General features: G+C 45.3%; 2 protein-coding genes across 3 annotated transcripts in view; one reads left to right on the forward strand and one right to left on the reverse strand.

The window, feature by feature from the left end:
• lrp1aa (low density lipoprotein receptor-related protein 1Aa) overlaps window positions 1-20,255 on the reverse strand; it is an 80,823-nt gene that overhangs the window by 31,024 nt on the left and 29,544 nt on the right. The window contains exons 12-41 of one of the 2 annotated variants that reach the window (XM_062986196.1): window positions 20,238-20,255; window positions 19,777-19,999; window positions 19,432-19,621; window positions 18,388-18,513; window positions 17,572-17,712; window positions 17,175-17,300; window positions 16,749-16,865; window positions 15,896-15,976; window positions 14,571-14,738; window positions 14,301-14,483; window positions 13,853-14,050; window positions 12,784-13,029; window positions 12,480-12,677; window positions 12,156-12,360; window positions 10,990-11,154; window positions 10,488-10,732; window positions 9,984-10,115; window positions 9,283-9,510; window positions 7,826-8,000; window positions 7,536-7,630; window positions 7,285-7,434; window positions 7,029-7,169; window positions 5,862-5,987; window positions 5,604-5,735; window positions 5,151-5,285; window positions 4,917-5,046; window positions 4,712-4,838; window positions 4,300-4,451; window positions 4,067-4,191; window positions 3,215-3,589 (exon numbers count right to left, since the gene is read on the reverse strand). The exon at window positions 20,238-20,255 is cut by the window's right edge and continues 163 nt beyond it. In XM_062986196.1, the coding sequence (XP_062842266.1) occupies window positions 3,215-3,589; window positions 4,067-4,191; window positions 4,300-4,451; window positions 4,712-4,838; window positions 4,917-5,046; window positions 5,151-5,285; window positions 5,604-5,735; window positions 5,862-5,987; window positions 7,029-7,169; window positions 7,285-7,434; window positions 7,536-7,630; window positions 7,826-8,000; window positions 9,283-9,510; window positions 9,984-10,115; window positions 10,488-10,732; window positions 10,990-11,154; window positions 12,156-12,360; window positions 12,480-12,677; window positions 12,784-13,029; window positions 13,853-14,050; window positions 14,301-14,483; window positions 14,571-14,738; window positions 15,896-15,976; window positions 16,749-16,865; window positions 17,175-17,300; window positions 17,572-17,712; window positions 18,388-18,513; window positions 19,432-19,621; window positions 19,777-19,999; window positions 20,238-20,255 (4,853 nt within the window). Of the gene's footprint in view, window positions 1-3,214; window positions 3,590-4,066; window positions 4,192-4,287; window positions 4,452-4,711; window positions 4,839-4,916; window positions 5,047-5,150; window positions 5,286-5,603; window positions 5,736-5,861; window positions 5,988-7,028; window positions 7,170-7,284; window positions 7,435-7,535; window positions 7,631-7,825; window positions 8,001-9,282; window positions 9,511-9,983; window positions 10,116-10,487; window positions 10,733-10,989; window positions 11,155-12,155; window positions 12,361-12,479; window positions 12,678-12,783; window positions 13,030-13,852; window positions 14,051-14,300; window positions 14,484-14,570; window positions 14,739-15,895; window positions 15,977-16,748; window positions 16,866-17,174; window positions 17,301-17,571; window positions 17,713-18,387; window positions 18,514-19,431; window positions 19,622-19,776; window positions 20,000-20,237 lie in introns of both variants that reach the window. The other variant, XM_062986195.1, reaches the window with a different exon arrangement.
• Window positions 383-3,385, forward strand: LOC134301492 (delta-type opioid receptor). Its single transcript, XM_062986197.1, has one exon. The coding sequence runs from the start codon at window positions 822-824 to the stop codon at window positions 1,848-1,850; it is 1,029 nt and encodes a 342-aa protein (XP_062842267.1). The 5' UTR covers window positions 383-821; the 3' UTR covers window positions 1,851-3,385.

The raw sequence follows: 20,255 nt of genomic DNA on the forward strand, positions 1-20,255 counted from the left end.
GCACCGAGATCTTCATTCCATTAAGAACCAGAACCAGAACCAGTACAAGAACTGAAATCGGAACATGAACTAGAACTGGAATCGGAACCAGAACCAGAACTGGAACTAGAACCAGAACTGCAATCAAAACCAGAACCAGAACTGCAATCGGAACCAGAACTAGAACCAGAACTGTAACTAGACCTAGAACTGGAATCGGAATCAGGACTAGAACCAGAACTGCAATCAGAACCAAAACTAGAACCAGAACTGTAACCAGAACTAGAACCAGAACTGGAATCAAAACTGTAACCAGAACTAGAACCAGAACTGGAATCAGAACCAGAACCAGAACTAGAACCAGAACTGGAACTGATTCCTCATGGATTTAGATGAAGCGCTTGTTGTTTGCTGTGTTCTCAGGGTCGCGTCGGTGTTTTTATTGCGCGGTCGGTCCTTACGAGATCAAACCCGAACAGCCTGAGGTGCTTTACTGAGACAGAATTCAATTCTACACTGAACTTCATGAGAAATTCTACAATAAAACTGTGGGAAGAATTCTATGAGAAATGAGGACTTTTACGAGGCGCTGCAGAAGGAGTGAAGGAGTCGACACGAACGTTTACAACGAGGTGGAACTGAAAATTCTACAAGTCATTTCATTTTATTATTGATTAATCAGAACTCAATTCTATAGGGACGGAATTCTACACAGAATTTAAGACACTTTGTGAGATTTATGAGATTTAAATGTGATTTAAAATCCGGACTGTTCATTAAAGAACGGACGCTGCTGGATTACTGGACTTTTGGATCTCAGTTAAGGTGTGTGGAACATCATCATGGACGTTAGCAACATCTCCGGACCTGGCGAGAACATCAGCGAGGTTCCCGGACCGTCGGACGTGGAGCGAGTCCTGGTTCCCATCCTCGACACCCTGATCCTGGTGACCGGGCTGCTCGGACACGCCCTGGTCATCCTCGTCCTCTCTCGGACCATAAAAGGGGGGCGCCTGGGACCGGCGGGGAGCGGCGCGGGTACGGTTCGAGCGGCCGGCTCTAACGTAGCGGACGTTCTCCTCCTGGGTTTGAGCGTGGCGGATCTGCTCCTGCTGTCCTGCGTCCCGTACAACACGGTGGCCATCGCCACGCGCCACTGGCCCTTCGGGGACTTAATGTGCAAAGCTGTTAGCTTCCTGGGAGCGCTGAGCAGCTCGGCTAGCGCCTTCACGCTGGCCGCCCTGGCGTGCAGCCGCTACGTCGTGGTGGTTCACCCAACCAAAGCGTACAGCTGGCGCAGGAACCGGCGCGTGGGGTTGGCCACCGCCGCGCCCTGGGTGCCCGCCTTACTGTTGGCGGTACCGCAGTTCGCCTCGAGGACGCTGATGCCCGGGACGGAAATACGCTCGGCCCGGAAGGATCTGGTCTGTTTCAACTTCCTGTCTGAGGAAGACCAGCTGGCGTACGTCGTCTGCCACTTCGTCCTGGCCTTCGTTCTCCCGTTAGCCCTCATCGTAGCGGCGTACGGGCGGATCTACCACTTCCTGCGTAGGACCAGACAGAACCGGACTGAGCGGACCGAGCGCCTGGAGCGCTACCAGGCTCAGGTCACCCACACCTCCGTCCTGCTGGTGCTGGCCTTCGTGCTCTGCTGGATGCCCTCCTACGGTCTGATGATGGTCCAGCTCGGGTACCGCTCTACCGTGACCGGGCCGCTACCCAGATTCGGCGCGTTCGCTACGTTCGCGCGAGTCATGGCCACTTTCTCCACCGTAGCGAACCCCGTCCTGTACGTCTTCATGTCCCAAAAGTTCAGGACGGAACTTCAGGACCTGATGAGGAAGTGGATACGCTGTTCTGCAGGACACTAGCCTACGTCTAGCCACGCCCGCTGCAAACAGGTGTATCAAACTAATTAAAAAAAGACCTCGACCCCAATAGACAGCTTCATGGGCACAAATCCCCACAGACATACTCCAAAGTTCTGTGTAAAGCAGCTCGATCACTGCCCATGCTTTTGAAATGAGTCGTCAGACAAGCTCATGCTCAGGTGTCCACATACTTTTGATCTTTTACACAATAATCTACACTATATGGTCAAAAGTATTGGGACACCTCTTCTAATTATTGAAACAGGTGCTAAAATGTGTAATAAACTTGGCAGCAACAGTTTAGGGAAGGACCTCTCCTTTCTAACATAACATAAAGAAAAGCTCCAGTGTCCTGCACACTCGACAGCTCTGGGATGAACCGGAACACCGACTGAGACATCAGCGCCCAGCCGTACAAATGCTGTGGGCACAAATCCCCACAGACACACCTCAAAGTCTTGTAAGAAGCACCTCAGAAGAGCGGCTGCTGTTCTACCTAAGAATTTAGACACGCCTCCTTCTCGGGAGTGTGAAATGCCGTCCCAATATTCTTGTTTTTTTGTCTGTAACACTCCACTGAGCTTCGGTTTGCACAATAAAGAACGATGATGTAAAACAGAGATGCTGGGCGGTGCTTAAAATAACTAAACAACCAAAAGTATGTGGACGCCGCTCCTAATGACTGAGCTCAGGTGTTTGAGCCACGCCCACTGCTAACAGGTGTAATGAATTAATGAAGCGAGGTCCATTAATGATGTGGTTTAACGAGACTCCAGTGGTCTGCACAGAAATCTGACCTAAATTCCCACAGACACAGTCCAGAATCCTGAGGACAGCCTTCCCTGAGGAGTGGAGACTGTTATATTTGCAAGGTATGGGGATCTCAACTTTATGTTTAAATTTATGTAACAAGCATTTGTGAGGTCAGGCACGGACGCTGGATGGGACGGCCTCACCGTCAGTGTTCCAATTCATCCCAAATGTGTTCAGTAGGGTTGATGTCAGTCATGCCGGAACAAGGATGTGTATGTCAGTGATGTTGAAGGTTATTATTTATTACTATCACATGCAGAACTAGCAGCGTCTACATACTTTTGATCATTAAACATGTATAAGATCAAAGGAAACTGCAGTTTTGGGGGTTTTTTTCACTGGAACCTCTTGATCAAAACTCTTTTTGCTGATTTCTGACACCTGCACTATATAGAAACACTCGAGTTAAACAGTATGAAGGCCCCAGAGAAGTGTGAGATAAACTGTGGTCACATGATCACTGGAGCTGTAAACGTGTTCCAGATGTTTCCGGATCATCGGTCCTGGACCTGAGGGGTGTGAGGAGTAGTAAAACGTTTAGGTGAACTCACTCTCCACCACGGTCCTGCGCTCCGAGCCGTCGTCGCTCATCTGCTGGATGTTTCCGAAGTGAATGTCGCTGAAGAAGATTCTGTTGGGCCCCGCCCCTCCCCCGCCACGGTAATCGAAGGTCAGAGCGATGACGTTCTTCATGTGCTCGGCGTCCTCGAACGGTTTGACGGGGGCGTTCAGGTTCCTCTCGTCCGACAGGTGTATGCTCTTCAGGATGGTGCGCTCCGAGTACAGCAGGTACCCGTCGTAATCCCGACAGCTCCGCCCGTCCCGGTCCAGGGCGCCGTGAGCGCAGGCGCAGGTCCGTTTACCGCCGCCGCGGTACAGACAGAGCTGCTCACAGCCGCCGTTCCTCTCCCGGCACACGTTCGTACCTGCCAATCAGAACGGCAGGAGATAAAAACATCAGATATTTACAGGAGAAACAGAAACGTTATTATAATAATTATATTTAATAAAGAAATAAAATGAAACGTATTCATGAAAAGTCGAGGCCTCGTGTTACTGCACTGTGCCCAGTGATCCCAGGGAAACTGAACCCACCATGACCCTGACCAGGTTAAAGCTATGGTAAAATAATAAAATTATAAAAAATATATTTTACTGGAATCAGGATAGAAAATTTAAAATAATAAATAAATAAATAAATAAATGCAGTAATCAAAACAATAAAAATTACAATAAAATAAAAAAATTATTGTAAGATAAATAATAAATAAATTTAAAAATCAAAATAATAAAAATAAATAAATAAAATAATAAAAAGTAAAAAAAAAGAATAAAAATTTTAATTTAATAAATAATAAATGCAGTAATAAAATAATAATAATAATAATCAGTATTATTCTGACCTTGCTGTCGATCTCGGTTAAACACTTTAATATCTTTGAGTTGAACACCGAGGCCGGTTCTCAGCGTCACCGCGTCAGTGGCGTTGTGTTTACTTCCTCTCTTTATAGATCCGTTAGAGTGGGTTCTAATCTCACACACACACACACACACACACACACACACACGTTCATCATCGGGTTCAACACCACAGCGGGTTCTGTACAGAACACTCAGGACTCACTGCAGCACTGACCGGTCACTCCAGTAGATGAAGTTCTCGAACACTGAGACGGAGAACATGTCAATGTTATTACTGGCCAACACCAGCTCTCGCTTCTCTCCCGTCTCTAACAGGATCCGCTCGATTTTATCAGTGCGGGCGTCACACCAGTACAGTAACCCCTCCTGTAAACACCAAGGTATAATCAAACACCATCAAACATCCCAGTATAATTAAACACTACAGTATAATCACACCAGTACAGTAACCCCTCCTGTAAACACCACGGTACAATCAAACACCATCAAACACCCCAGTATAATTAAACACCACAATATAATCACACCAGTACAGAAACATTTTCTGTGGAACACAAACACTACACCATAAACACCACAGTCTAATCAACACCACAATAAAATCACACCAGTTAGTGATTTTGTACCTCGTAGTCGATGGAGATGCCGTTGGGCCAGCTAATGCTAACGTTAACCAGTACGGCTCTCTCACTGCCGTCCAGACGAGACCTCTCGATCCGCGGGTACTGACCCCACTCCGTCCAGAACAGGTACCTGAGAACACAGAAGCCATAAAGTACGGAACACAGAGGGACACGCCCGGAGTCCCAGAGAGGAGGAACGCCACCTCACCCTTTCTGTGGATGCACGGCGATGGCTCGAGGTTTATCCAGTCCCTGAGACACGACCACGTACCGGAACGATCCGTTCAGCCGGGCCACCTCGATCACGTCGAAGCCCTGGTCCGTCCAGTAAATGTTCCCTGAACACAGAGGAACACACGGGGACCCGGGACACTCTCATCTGTGTTCATCTACACCACACGTGCTCTGCTGATCATGATCACTGTGGGTCCAGGACCCGTACCTGCGATCCAGTCGACGGCGATGCCCTCCACCCGCCCGATCCCGTTCGTGATGACGTCCTCCCTCCACGTCTGGTCTCGTTTAGCTCTGCTGATGGTGCTCAGACCCATGTCCACCCAGTAAATCGTATCGTTCTCTACAACACACACCACATAAACGAGTGGTCAGGGTCACGGTGGGTCCAGTTTCCCCGGGATATACACGACAGGAACACCATGGACTGAGCTAAACAATAACATCAATACTACAAATACTACGACTAATAATCTTATTAATAATAATACTAATGAAAATGATAATAATAAATAATAATAATAATAAAATAAAATGATAAAAAGAACAAAATATTGAAAAAAATAAATATGGTAATAAATATAATAATAATAATAATAATAATAATAATAATAATAATAATTATTATTATTATAATAATTATAATAATAATAATACACACCAGCATGGAAGTCGATGCCCACGGTGAGAGACGAACCCGACACCGGTACCAGAGCATCAGATTTATCCTCAGGGTCCAGAGGAATCCCCCGTATACCCTCATGTACCGAGTACAGCAGGAACGAACCCACACCTGCAATCAGCACACCACAACATGAAGGAATAAAATCAGAAGGGACTGAGTTTTAGGAGTCTGAGCCTCAGGACCGTGACTGTGGGTGGGGGGGGTTGGGGGTGGCTGGGACGGTGGGTTCGTTACCTTCGCAGGACTGCTCTCCTCTCCTCAGACTGTACCCGGCCGTACACATACAGGAGCGAGAGCTGGGAGACGTGGGTAAGCAGAGCTGAGAGCACTCGCCGTTATTATTACTGCACAGGTTCAAACCTGAGAGAGAGAAACACAGGTACATAAACCACACGCCAGCAACCACGTTACTCTAATACAGATTATTATTATTATTATTATTATTATTATTATTGACTGTATTATAATATTATATATTATATTACATTTCTTTTTTTATGGTTCATATTTATAAAACAGAAACATTTACATAAATAATTATAACTTTTATTTATATTTAATACAAGTCATCAAAACCACCCCAATATTAAAACATAATCATATATAAATATTAAATATAATCAGATATTATTACCAGGAAAAAAAACAAAAGACCTGTGTGTTTATATCGTTTATTTTAGAATAATGACAACAAAATTTAATCATTAGTTATTAAATAATAATTACAGTAATAATTTATATATTTAATTTATTTTAACATATTTACTCACTTGTTATATTTTTGAAAGTAGTGCAAACAGTGGTGGGAAAAATAGAAATAATAATAAAAATAAGAATAATAATTAATAATAATAATAATAATAAAATAAATAATTAATAATAAATAATAATAATAATAAATAATAATTAATAGTAATAATAATAAATAATAATAATAATAATTGATAATAATAATAACAATAAATAATAAATAATAGTAATAATAATAATAATTGATAATAATAATAATAAACAATAATAACTATAAATAATAATAATAATTAATAATAATAATAGTAAATAAATAAATATATAATAATAATAGTAAGTAAATAAATAATAATAATAATAATAATAATAATAATAATGATAATAATAATAATTGATAAAAAATAGTAATAATAATGATAATTAATAATAATAATAATTACTACTACTAATAATAATAAATAATAATAATAATACAAATAAAAATAATAGTAAATAACAACAGTAAATAAATAAATTAATAATAATAATCATAAAAATATAATAATAATAATAATTAATAATAATAATAATAATAATAATAATAATAATAATAATAAACATAATAATAATAATAATAAACATAATAATAATAATAGATTAGTGGTTGTTGACCTGTCTGTACGCTCTCGTTGTAGATCTTCAGGTGCATCATGTGAGCCGTGCTGTTCCTCAGAATCTTCCAGTTTCCTCCATCACCTTTATCACACGTTCCAATCTGATCTGTTCCCTGATCCGCCCACCACAGCTTCTCACCTACAGATCACCCAAACAAACACCCCATAAACACCCCACAAACACCCCATAAACACTCCACAAACACCCAACAAACATGATGCAGTGTTTCAGAGCGGCCTAGCGAACATCGTACCCATGATGGCGAGGGCGGAGGGTTTGTTCAGGCGCCCCTTCGCTCCCTCCAGAACTTCCAGTCCTCCTCCGTCCAGCCTGCAGCGGTTGATGGTCCCGTCACCAGAACTGACCCAGTACAGACGCTCCTCATCGAAGTCCAGAGACAGACCTGCAGCCCCACCCACACACATCACAGCAACGTCAGGCCCTGACCTACTGACCTGTTTAGAACTTCATCTAAATCATCTGAAGACCTGAACGCCCACGTACCCAGCGGTCCTTTCTGATTGGTGTGGAGGACGGTGCGGTTAGTGCCGTCTGTGTTCGCCACGCTGATGTTATCGCCGTCCGTCCAGTACAGCTTTCTGAAAACACCCACACACACAAGTAAGACTCAAAACCTCTTCAGAGGGACTGGACAGAGACGGCATCCACAGGTAAGAACCAAGAGGAACGTAACGGCTCGTTTGATTAATTGAAGGTGAAACATCTCACCAACCGTCCAAGCAGCCACATCATCTCTAAGTACTGAAGCTACACAGGTTTTGGGTGGTACCTACCCCAGGGTGGGATGCACCACGATGCAGTGAGGTTTCTCCAGCCCCTGTATCACCGCGTTTTTGAAGGATCCGTCCAGTCGGGCCACGTTGATCTGCTTCTTATTGGTGTCGTAACTGGTCCAGAACAGGTTCCGAGAAACCCAGTCCACAGCCAAGCCGTGAACGTTCGGCAGGTCTGAAACACACAGGAACCAAACTGAAGATCCGGATCTACAGAACCGAGGGGTCCTGCAGAGGAACCGCCTAAAAAACAAACACCACCAACCCTGGACAAGCATGGACAAAAGTATCGGGACGCCCCTATCTTCTAATAACTGAATTTATGTGTTTCAGGCACAACACCCCACAAAGACTCCACAAATACCTCACATACACACCTCTAACACCCCACAAATACCCTGTAATTCACCCGAATACACCTTAAACACCCCCAAAACACCACATAAACACCCCACCAACACCCTGCAAACACTACACACACACCTCTAACACCTAACAAATACCCCACAATTCACCCGAATACACCATAAACACCCCAGAAATCACCCCGCAAACCCCTCACATACACCCCATAAACACCCCAAAAACACACCATAAACACCTTACAAATCACCCCACCAACACACCTTAAACACCCAGCAAATACCCTACAATTCACTAGAATACACCACAAAATCACCCCACAAACACACCTTAAACACCCAACAAATACCCTACAATTCACCCGAATTCACCATGACACCTCACAAACACCCTGCAAACACCTCAAAAACACCCCACAAATACCCCACCAACACCTCATATACACAACTTAAACACCCAACAAATACCCTACAATTCACCAGAATACACCACAAACACACCCCAAACACCCCAGAAAAACAGCCCAAACACCAGGTAAACACCCTGACAAACACTCTACCAACACCCCACAAACACCCTACAAATCACCCCATAAACACCCCGAAAAACACCCGTGCTAAGCTCCATGTCACTCACACATGTAGACATTTTAGAAATTAATAGGTTTAAAAATCGAAGTTCCTAGTTTGAACACTGGGTGTCGCTATAAACAAAATACAGCACAGTAACGTTCCTGAAGACGCGGCTCCAAAAAGGAGCCCAGGCAGCGAATCCTGACGATTTTTGTCTTCACAATGTTCGGAGGGAAGTGGGTATGTTTAATTCGAAGAGTTTAATAATTTTCCCATTAAGATTATAAACTGATGAGTGAAACTGTTTTAATCTTTTTTAAAGTAATAATTCGTCACTCAAAAATGAAGTGTAATGGTTAGTAATCAGTCGGCCTGTTATATTGTTATAATAATAATAATAATAATGATTATTATTATTATTATAATAGAGACTGCGTCCTGTGTCTATATTTTTCACTCCATCTGACCCCGGACTAGAAAAGTTCATACGCCCCGGCTGCAGGTCGTGATGGTGAGCGTCACCTGCGGAGACGACGGTCTCGATGCCGGTGCCGTTGATGAACGACCTCTTGATGGTCTGCGTCCGGACGTCGGACCAGTAGATCCTGCGCTCCAGGGCGTCGTAATCCACCACGGTGACGTTATCGATGTCGGGGACGGTGAAGGAGATGATGTAGTTGTAATACGGGTTGTCGACGTCCACGCCCCGGATCTCGATCTGCCGAGCGTACAGCAGGAACTGACGGGACTCTGAGGGACAGAAGACGCCGGGTCACGCCAGTTCAGAAATAGGCTTACTGTTTGATTCAGTTCTGTTCACTGTATTGTACACTAATGAGCCAAAACATTAGGACCAGTATTCAGTATTTCATCCAGTTCTGACTAAAGTGTGACCTCTTGTGGCTGAGAGTGGAACTGCAGGTTTGATTTAATATTGCAGGAGACATTGCAGCTGTGTGTCAGGATCAGCCCGGATTCGAACCTTTAACCTTCTGATTGAAAGCTTGCAGTCTAAACCCCTGAGCTGAGCTGTGAGTTCGATCTCGATATGTGTGACACTGTCCACAGTCAAGCGAGCTTCACATCAACGTGAGATCAGAAGCTGCCGTTCTTTGTTCTGTATTTAAGCTCAGGTGATGTGAAGCTGGCTCGACTGTGGACAGTGAGGCAATAAATGAATAGTTACGGCGATGTTGTGAACTGAAGCACCGGCGCATTCTTACCGTAGCAGGTCTGATTATCAGAACTCAGTCTCATCAGATGAGGGCAGGAACAAGAGAAGGTCTGATTATAATTGATGAGGCAGAGGTGAGAACAGGGACCCAGACCACCGTTAGCAGCACACGGGTTCGGAGCTACAAACACACACACACACACACACACACATGAATCCATGATAACTCCTATAACTCAGCATCAAAACGTAATTTTTAACCCCGCGAAAAACACAATCTTCACCTAAAATGACCCCCTAAATAAATCTGAGATACACTGTGTGACCCAGCCCAGCCATACAAGTGCTGCCATGTTTTATACTACTGAATGGGCACAAATCCCCACAGACACACTTCAAAGTCTTGTGAGAAGCTTCTAACTGAGAAGATCTGAACAAGATGTCCACATACTTTTGGCCGTGTTGTGCGTTCCATAATGACAGTGTGTGATCTGTTTACTAAGTTCCTAATAAGTTCTGAGATTACCCATAATGCACCTGTCCCTCGTCTCACCTGGCGGTTGTCGGGACGGGTGATAAACCTGCAGATCGAACGGCTGCGTGTTGGTCCTCTGCACCACCGTCACGTTGTGCCCCGTCCACTTGTTGGCTTTGGCGAGGGTGTTGGTGCGCCAGTCGGTCCAGTACACCTCACCCCCGTACATGGTGACGGCGAAGGGGTGCGAGAGGTACTCGTGCCCCCGGAGGACCTCGATCAGGCCGGAGCCGTCGTACTTGGCCGAGTAGATGGCGTCAGATCTGAGAGAGGGAATGAGAAGATGATTTCAGTTTGTCTTTGATGTGCGGGGAGGGGCGGGGGTTAGTACTATTAGGGGGGCGATGTTAAACACGTTCGGGGTGTGTGGGGCGCCTCTTTCATTCTTTTATTTATCTTGAGTTCAGCTGTAATGAACGAAGGACGTGCAGTTCCTCACTCCACCAGCAGATGTCAGCAGACCGTGTGAACACTGACCTCCTGTGGCTGAGAGTGGAACTGCACGTCGTATCAAACACACCTGGCATCGATCCAGACGATCCGTCTCTCCAGGTAATCCACGGTGAGGCCGTTCGGCCAGCCGCCGTTCCCCGTCTCTTTGTGGATGGTGCGCCGCCCGAACCCACTCATGGAGGCGGCTTCGATCCTCGGCATACTCGCGTCCCAATCAGTCCAGAACAGGATTCTGTAGAACCAGGAAAACCAATATTATTCACAACAGATGCTGAGGGGTGAGATTAACCATGTTGGGTGCAGTTGAGCAGCTGTTGAGTGAATTTGAACAGATGTTAGGTGCATTTGAACAGATGTTAGGTGCATTTGAACAGATGTTAGGTGCATTTGAACAGATGTTGGCTACAGTTGATGAGATGTTGGGTGCATTTGAATGGATGCTGAGTGCAGTTGAACAGATGTTGAATAAATTTGAACAGCTGGTGGGTGAATTTGGAAAGACAAGTGTATTTGAACAGATGTTTGGTCATTTTTAGCAGCTGTCGGGTGCTTTTGAACAGATGTTAAGTGCATTTGAGCAGCTATTGGGTGCAGCTGAACAGATGTTGGGTGAATCTGAACAGACGTGTGTATTTGAACAGCTGTTAGGTAAATTTCAACAGATGTTGGGTGCATGTGAACAGCTGGTAAGGGCCTTTGAACAGGTGGTGGGTGCAGATGAACAGATGTTAAGTGCAGCTGGACAGCTGTTTGGTAATATTTAGCAGCTGTTGGGTGCAGCTGAACAGATGTTGGCTACAGTTGAACAGATGTTGGGTGCAGTTAAACAGATGTTGGGTGCAGTTGAACAAATGAGTGTATTTGAACATCTATGGGTGTACCCAAGCAGCTGTTGGGTACATCTGAACAGATGCTGAATGAAGGTGAACATCTGTAGGTGCAGACGTGTGAATCTGAACAGATGTTTGATTCAGATTAGCAGCTGTCAGGTGTGCTATGAAGAGTAGTGGACAGGAGTAGTGCAGTTGAACAGATGTGTGTATTTGAACAGATGTTTGGTCATTTTTAGCAGCTGTTAGGTGCATCTGAACATCTGTGGGTGAATTTTAGCAGACGTGTGAAGCTGAACAGATGTTTGATTCAGTGTAGCAGCTGTCTGGTGCGCTGTGAGGACCTCCCACAGTGTTTTTATAATTTGTGAGTAATGACTGAGTGCGGGGGCGTGGCACGTACCCCTCTCTGGGGTCGAGGGCGATGGCACGGGGGTGCTCCACGTCTCCGGCCAGCAGGGTGGTGCGCATGCTGCCGTCCAGTTTGGCCACCTCGATCTGGTCCAGGTTACTCTCCACCCAGTAAATGTTCCCAGCAATCCAGTCCACAGCCAAACCTTCAGGGGTCGCCAAACCGTACTGGATCACCACGTCGAAACTGGTCAGGGCTGCGGAGAGACACGCCAAACGTTCAGCATGCACATCTGTACCTGTACGTGCACATCTGTACAGTCCAAAACGCTCCTGGAAGCTTTCACTATTATGAAAGTCATTTTTAGACCCGTACCTCCGCTCTCGGAGAGCTTCCCCCGGTAGATTTTATCCTCCACCACGTCGGTCCAGTAGAGGGCGCTCTCGCTCAGGTGGAAGTCGAGGGCGATGGTGTTGCGCAGCCCCGGCACCAGGACGCTGAACTCTCCTCTGTGCAGGTCGATCCGCCGGATCTCGTGCCGGTTCGAGAAGATGATGAACGGCTTGAAGAGGTCTGAGATCGAAAGACACAGAGACGACAGACGTCAGAAGGTCGCTGGTTCAAACCCCGCCCTTGAACGAGCCCCTCGACCCCCGTTTGGGGCCCCGTGCGTGCTTACCCGTGCTCCTGCAGCTCTCCAGGTCGGGTTCCAGAGCCCAGCCCTCGTAGCACGAGCACTTGACGGTGAACTTGTCCTGCTCGCAGCGCTGGCTGCACTTCAGGTGTTTGGGGCAGAACGCCTGGATCTGGCAGGTCTTATTATCCGAGCCCGGCTCCATACCCAGCGGGCACGAGCACACCACGCCCACGCCCGGGGCCACCGAGCAGTTATGGCTGCAGCCGCCGTTGTTCCGGGAGCACAGATCTGATCAGAGACATTGAACACAAACACAGAAAATTGGGATTAGAAACAGAAAAGCACAAAAAACATCCAGTGAGCGGCAGTTTTTTTAATTATTATTATTTTATTTCTGCATTTTCTCCCAGTTTAGTCATAGCCAGTTCCTCTTCCTCTGCTGGAGACCCTGATGGTTTATGAGGAGGGTATATCCTTCTGATGCCCTCCCTCTGTCACGACCCCTTCTTATCCCCCCGTACTTTGGCGAATCGGAGCGTGAGGTCGGTCTCCACTTTCTTCCACTTCTGTACAGGCTCCTCAGCTTCTAACCAGGGTCCTTACACAGCCTCGAAGACCCCGCCCACTTTTTAGTCCCGTCTTTTCCCACCCAGCGGACTAGTGGCCAATTTTGTCTAGCAGAGCTAAGACGTTCTAAAGGGGCTACAGTGGGCACAGGCTCGCTGATACAGAACTCATCTGCTTGATATTGGGTTTCGGTTCACGTCCACACAGTGGGGACAGAATTTGGCATAAACAGCAAAGCAAGAAACCCCAGCTCACAGCAAGAAGGGTCTGGGTTTGATTCCCCAGGGTCCTGTCTGTGTGGAGTTTGCATGTTCTCCCCGTGTCCATGTGGGTTTCCTCCCACAGTACAAAGACATGCAGTCAGAACAACCCAGAGCTACTAGTGTATCTGCACTGTGATAGACTGGCGGGATGAATCGGAGCGTCGACTGTTAGCCTGGCCTGTTCTGGACGCCCAAAAGCTCACAGTCAGGTGTCTACATACTTTTGGACCTCAAACCCCGAGCCCGAGAGGAAAGAACTAAAATCAGGAGAACGTTCTCACCGCAGAGTTTCTCGTCCGAACCGTCCGGACAGTCGTCCCTCCCGTCGCACAGCTTCTCGGCCGGCAGGCAGATGCTGGCGTTGTTGACGCACACGTGGTGCGTGAGTTTACACATCAGCGCCTCGCAGTTCTCCTCGTCCGAATTATCCTCACAGTCGCTGTCGCCGTCACACACCCAGGCTTTACTGATACACCGGGCTACAGGGACACAGCAACACCAGGGTCAAACCTGACTGAACGGGCACAAATTCCCACAGACATACTCCAAAGTTTTGTGAGAACCGTTCTGTTTTTCTAGCTGGTTTTATTTTAATACCGTTTCTTTTTGAACCGGCGTGTCCTGTGTTTAGTTAACTGACTGAACAGGCACAAATCCCCACAGACATACTCCAAAGTCTTCTGAGAAGCATTCTGTTGTTCTAGCACTACGTTACCCAGAATTCCTCACCCGAGTCCCTGCAGCCGAACTTGACGGTGGGGTCGCAGGTGTGGGTCACGCCCTCGCAGTTCTTCTCGTCGCTCATGTCCATGCAGTCGGTGTCGCCGTCGCAGCGCCAGCGCATGGGGATGCACAGCCCGTCCATCCGGCACTGGAACTCGTCCGCGTGGCAGCCGCCGGGGGGGCGGGTCGCTGAAACGGGAGGGCAACAGCTCTCACTGTGGTTCGGTGGAGTCCAACCGCCCTTAGAAATGGTGTATGAATGTAGGCTGTAGGTACCGTTGGTGGAGCAGTTAGCGTTGCTCTCGTCGCTGTAGTCGCCGCAGTCGTTGTCCCCGTCGCATTTCCAGTAGTCGGGGATGCAGCGGCCGCTGTTGCATTTGAACTGCGTGCTGGAGCAGGAGTGACTGCAGCCGGCCTCGTCGCTGTTATCGCCGCAGTCGTTATCTACAACACAACGGCAGAGAGTCGCGCACACGGTCTGAAACCGCGCAACCGACCCGCGGGTCCACCGTGGTGCACAGAGAAGCGGCCACGCCCGGAAGAGGCGTGAACACACCACAGTCCAAATAAAAACCACCAGGCCTTTAAAGTTACAACCAACCATGAACTGCAGTAAATTTTTCTGCAAGTCATTTAACGTAAATTTAATAAATAAACTCTTGAATCAGCTGCACAATTTCATTCATTTACTAATAAAATAGAAATAAATATAAAATAAAGAAAGAATAAATAATAAATGACAGAAACTGCATAGATCAGATCATGCACCATGAAAAAAATCCTGCACTCGTTTCAATCCGTTCAAATAAATTTTGTGAATTTTTTATGAATTTCACCCCAATTTAGTCGTATCCGATTCCCCTCTACTGCTGCAGACCTCCACTTTTGACCGAGGAGGCTCGTGACTAACACACGCCCCCTCCGACACGTGCAGTATCAACCGCTTCTTTTCACCTACACCAGGCGGGCTCATCCGGAGATCCGTATCGTGCACAGAGAGTCACGTACTGATCTCCATTATCCCCCGTCTCTGTGCAGCATCACTGATCAGCCAGCAGAGGGCGTAACTGCAGCAGTTATCAGGGATCCCTACAGACTGAGATATCAGCTCTATAGTCGCGTCTCACTTCAGATTCATCAGCTGCTATAAAATCTCTAAATCCCATTTCCTGCTGGAGAATAAACCTCAGAACCTCCTGATTGTGTCTGAGTGAGTAGTTTATCTGATCTGTGTTCGTTTTTTCGGTGCATGTTGATTTATGCACTAACCGGTCGGGTTGGGACAATTAAACTCATCAGATCCATCACCACAATCCTTTTCTGCAACACCCAGCCAATTGGAGATGGGGGGGGGGGGGCAGAAAGAAGAGGAAATGATGTCACACAAGTGTAATACACACATATGAACAAAAGACACACACAAAGACACACACAAACTCACACACACACAAACTCACACACACAAATATAAACAAACACACTGAGTTGTAATGCAGCTCAGATAAAACACACAGAAACAGATCAGGTGAGATCAGGTATAATCAGTTTAGGGAAGGGCAGTAGTGTACACTCTGTAGGAAGGAGGCAGGTTCGATTCTCACCGTTGTCGCAGCGCCAGTTGGCGTTGATGCAGCGGCCGTTATTACAGGTGAACTGAGTGAGAGGGAAACATGTGGGGTACGCTGGCCAAAACACAAACACACACCTTATTATTAATAAAATTACTATTATTATATATTATTATTATATATTATTATTGTTATTACTAATATTAATATAATTACTATTATATTTATTATTAATATTATTATTATGGTTAATATTTTACTTATTATTAATATTATTATTTATTATTAATATAATTATTATTATTTTATTATTATTATTGCTATTATTATTGTTAATATAATAACTATTATTATTATTTTATTTATTATTATTTGTATTATTATTGTTTATTGTCATTATTAAATGTTTATTTTTATTACTACCTAACGTTTTTATTGTTATTATTATTTGAAGTTTATTATTATTTTTATTTGTAATTATTATTGTAATTAATATTTTTATTATTATTATTACTGAACGTTTATTATTATTTATTACTATTACTATCATAATTAATATTATTATCATTAATGTTTTAGATATGTATGCAAACAAGAAATAATAATAATAGTTTAATAATCATATATATTAATTTTAATGCCCTTACCAATTAATTTTATAATAAATTAAGTAAGAATAATAATAACAATAATAATATATAACAATAATGCTATTAAAGTAAAAAAAAATACAAATCTAATATTTAAAGCTACACAATAATTAAATTATTATATTAATAAGAGTTTATAGAAATCTATACTTATAGAGTTTATTACATTTATTACAAACATAATAAATAATCAGTGAATTTAATCCTGTGATCATCACATTCAGAGCTGAACGTACCACAGGACACAGGTTCATCAGATCGGTCTCCACAGTCATCGTCCAGATCACACGTCCATGAGACTGGGATACAGCGTCCACTGGAACACGAGTACTGGTTCGGGGGACACGTCCGGGCTGGAGGACAGCAGAGCGTACAGAGGAGCATCAGCGGCAAAATAAAGTCCACAAACTACAGAGAGCCTCAGTCGTTCAGTACAGGATCATTAATTAAGTGTTTGTGACTCTAAATCTGATCTGTGAGGAAAATAAAGTAAAAATATTGGGACACCACTGTGAGTCTGACTCGATGGTTTCTGAGTGTTGTAGATGATAAAGCTGCTCTTTTCACACAGAGAGAAACCGACCGGAGCTACAGAAGACAAAGGTCATCCTGTCTCCTGACCCCTGCAGTGTGTGTGTGTGTGTGTGTGTGTGTGTGTGTACCTGAACAGGTAGAGTTGGACTCGTCCTCGTCGTTACCGCAGTCGTTATCGCCGTCACACAGCCAGCGCATCGGGATGCACCGATTATTCTGACATTTAAACCGGTCAGCCGGACACGTGTGCTGATCTACACACACACACACACACACACACAGAATTATGTTGATGCTCCTCCTCAGTGCAACAGTCGGTGCTATAAGAGTCCAGTACCAAACGACTCCTGACGACTCACATTCCAGTACCAAACGACTCCTGATGACTTATGGTCTGGGTTAGGATTATTATGAGGAGATCGTGCCAAATAACTCACAATCTCCTCATAATAAAAACAATACTTAATAACTTTAGATTTTTACAAACGAGAATTTTTTCTGATCACGTCAGTGCTTCATACTCACGGCAGAGCTCCGGCGCCTCGTCACTGTTATCCAGACAGTCGTTATCACCGTCACACTTCCAGCGCTCCTGAATACAGCGGTTATTCTTACAGGCGAACTCTCCGGCCTGGCACTGAGGGGGAGGAACGTACGACGGATTCGCTGTGGGAGGAAATAAACACACATTCTAATCAATTCTACAGTATCTGTGGATGTCAGGACCATCATCTCCACCGTGGAGAAGATCAGGAACATTCCGGAGCGGAAACAGTGGACAAAGAACTACAGTTCCCATGATGCATCATAGATTATAGACACGCCCACCATGTGTTAGCTGTCTATTTCCCATTGTACCTCACCCCAAATGTACCTCATCCGTAGCCCCCCCCCCTTTCTCCACCTGTCACTCGTGCAGCCGCCAATCGCTTCTTTTCACCTGCCAGGGGCGGAGCCTCACAGAGAAAGAGCCATGCACTGCAATCCATGCAGTCGCCTCCACCGACCAGCAGAGACTGCTATTGCACCAGCAACAAGGATCCCTGTTTAGCCAATATCCCGCCCACTACAGATGCACAGCCAATCACGTATCTGTATAGGCGTCCAGTCTGGTGATCTGCAAAACTTTCACTTTCTGGATGTTTTTTTGGTTGTTTTGTGAGTTTCCCATAAAATTGTCATTTTTAATGATGTGAAGTGACTTTAATACTCCGTCAAATATGCAACAACAGGGCAAAGAACAATAGAAATAAATGAATAAATAAGTAGAAGTGCAAAAACATGGACCTGACCCAGGGGTGCCAAAACTTTTGCACAGCCCCGTGTGTGTGTGTGCAGTACCTTTACAGCTGGTGTTATCTGCAGGATCCAGCATCTGATCTTCAGCACAAGCACACGAGCGCCCGGCCGGCGTGGCCAAACACAGCATGCTACAGCCGCCGTTGTTCGCTCTGCACGCGTTCGTACCTGCAACACCAGCACACAGTTCATTCATCTCAGGATGCTAGTTAGCTGCACAGCTTCACGCTACGCTAAACAGCTTCACGCTACGCTAAACAGCACCGCGACCAGTGATATGTAGAGGAACTTAGCGAATTAACGCTCACAAGGTGACAACACGTCCCTCTGCTCCCTCTACTGGCTACAAACGGAATCACTCACTCACTGATTCACTCACTGATTCATTCGCTCACTGATTCACTTACTTACTGACTTATTCACTCACTGATTCACTCACTCGCTCACTGATCCATTTACTCACTGATTCATTAAGTTACTGAGTCACTTACTTACTGATTCACTCACTTACTCACTGATTCACTCACTCTCTGATTCACTCACTCACTGATTCATTCGCCCACTGATTCACTTACTCACTGATTCATTAACTTACTGATTCACTCACTTACTCACTGATTCACTCACTGATTAACTCACTCACTGATTCACTCACGCACTGATTCATTCACTCACTCACTGATTCACTCACTCACTGATTCATTCACTCACTGATTCACTCACTCATTGATTCACCCACTCACTGATTCACTCACTGATTCACTCACTTACTGATTCACACACTCACTCACTGAATCACTTACTTACTGATTCACTCACTGATTCATTCACTCACTGATTCACTCATTCTCCGATTCACCCACTTCTTAAATCACTCACTGACTCACTGATTCACTCACTCACTGTTTCATTAAACACTCATGCTTTTACTCCTTGATTCACTCACTGATTCACTCACTCACTTTATTTACCTGAGCAGGTGGTGATAAACGCTAATCAATAATAATGTGATGTATAATGTGAAGTAATATTTAATAGACGAGATGAAGGAAACGATGGATATTATGAATGAAGGTGAAAGTTCACCTTGCTGTTGCTGGGCGTCGTACATGCGTATTTCGAAGATGGGCGGCCGCTCGTTGCGCAGCAGCGCTACAGTTTTGGTGTCCTGGTCGAGTTTGTAGATGCTGCCGCTGCGATACTCGTTCCAGAACAGGAAGTTTTTATAATGACAGAGACCGAAGGCGTGACTGAGCTCCTGTCCCTCATACACCGTCTGAAATATCAACACACGCCGTCATCTGCACTCCATAAACGAGTGTTTATTACACACGAGCACAAACATCAGCTGACCTGACGACCGGCCGGGCGCCCACACAGACATGATTAAAACAGAATGGAGAGGAAAGGGGATGGGTATCTCTGGCTCACCTTGCGCTCGGTGCTGTTGAGGTAAACCATCTCGATCCGGTCGTAATAGGCGTCGACCCAGTACAGGACCCCCTGAGGGACGTCCAGACTCAGACCGTTGGGCCACAGCACCGTCTTTGAGCTTAACAGAACATTTCGGTTGGTGCCGTCCATCCAGGCTCTCTCGATTTTACCCCGTTTACTCTCCTTCGGGTCCTCCTCCCAGTCCGTCCAGTACATCCATCTGAGGAGAGATTAGGAACACACGTTCACTCACTCACTCACTGATTCACTCACCGATTCACCGACTCAATAACTCACTGACTCACTGATTCACTAACTCTCTTACTTACTGACTCACTGATTCACTTGCTCACTAATTTACTGATTCACTGACTCACTCATACATTGACTCATTAAGTCACTCACTGATTCACCTATTGACTCAAAACAACATGAAGAATAATGTGGGTCCCTCGTACCCGTTTTTGGGATCCACC

This window comes from Trichomycterus rosablanca, chromosome 24 (assembly GCF_030014385.1).
Source record: "Trichomycterus rosablanca isolate fTriRos1 chromosome 24, fTriRos1.hap1, whole genome shotgun sequence".
NCBI lineage: Eukaryota > Metazoa > Chordata > Actinopteri > Siluriformes > Trichomycteridae > Trichomycterus > Trichomycterus rosablanca.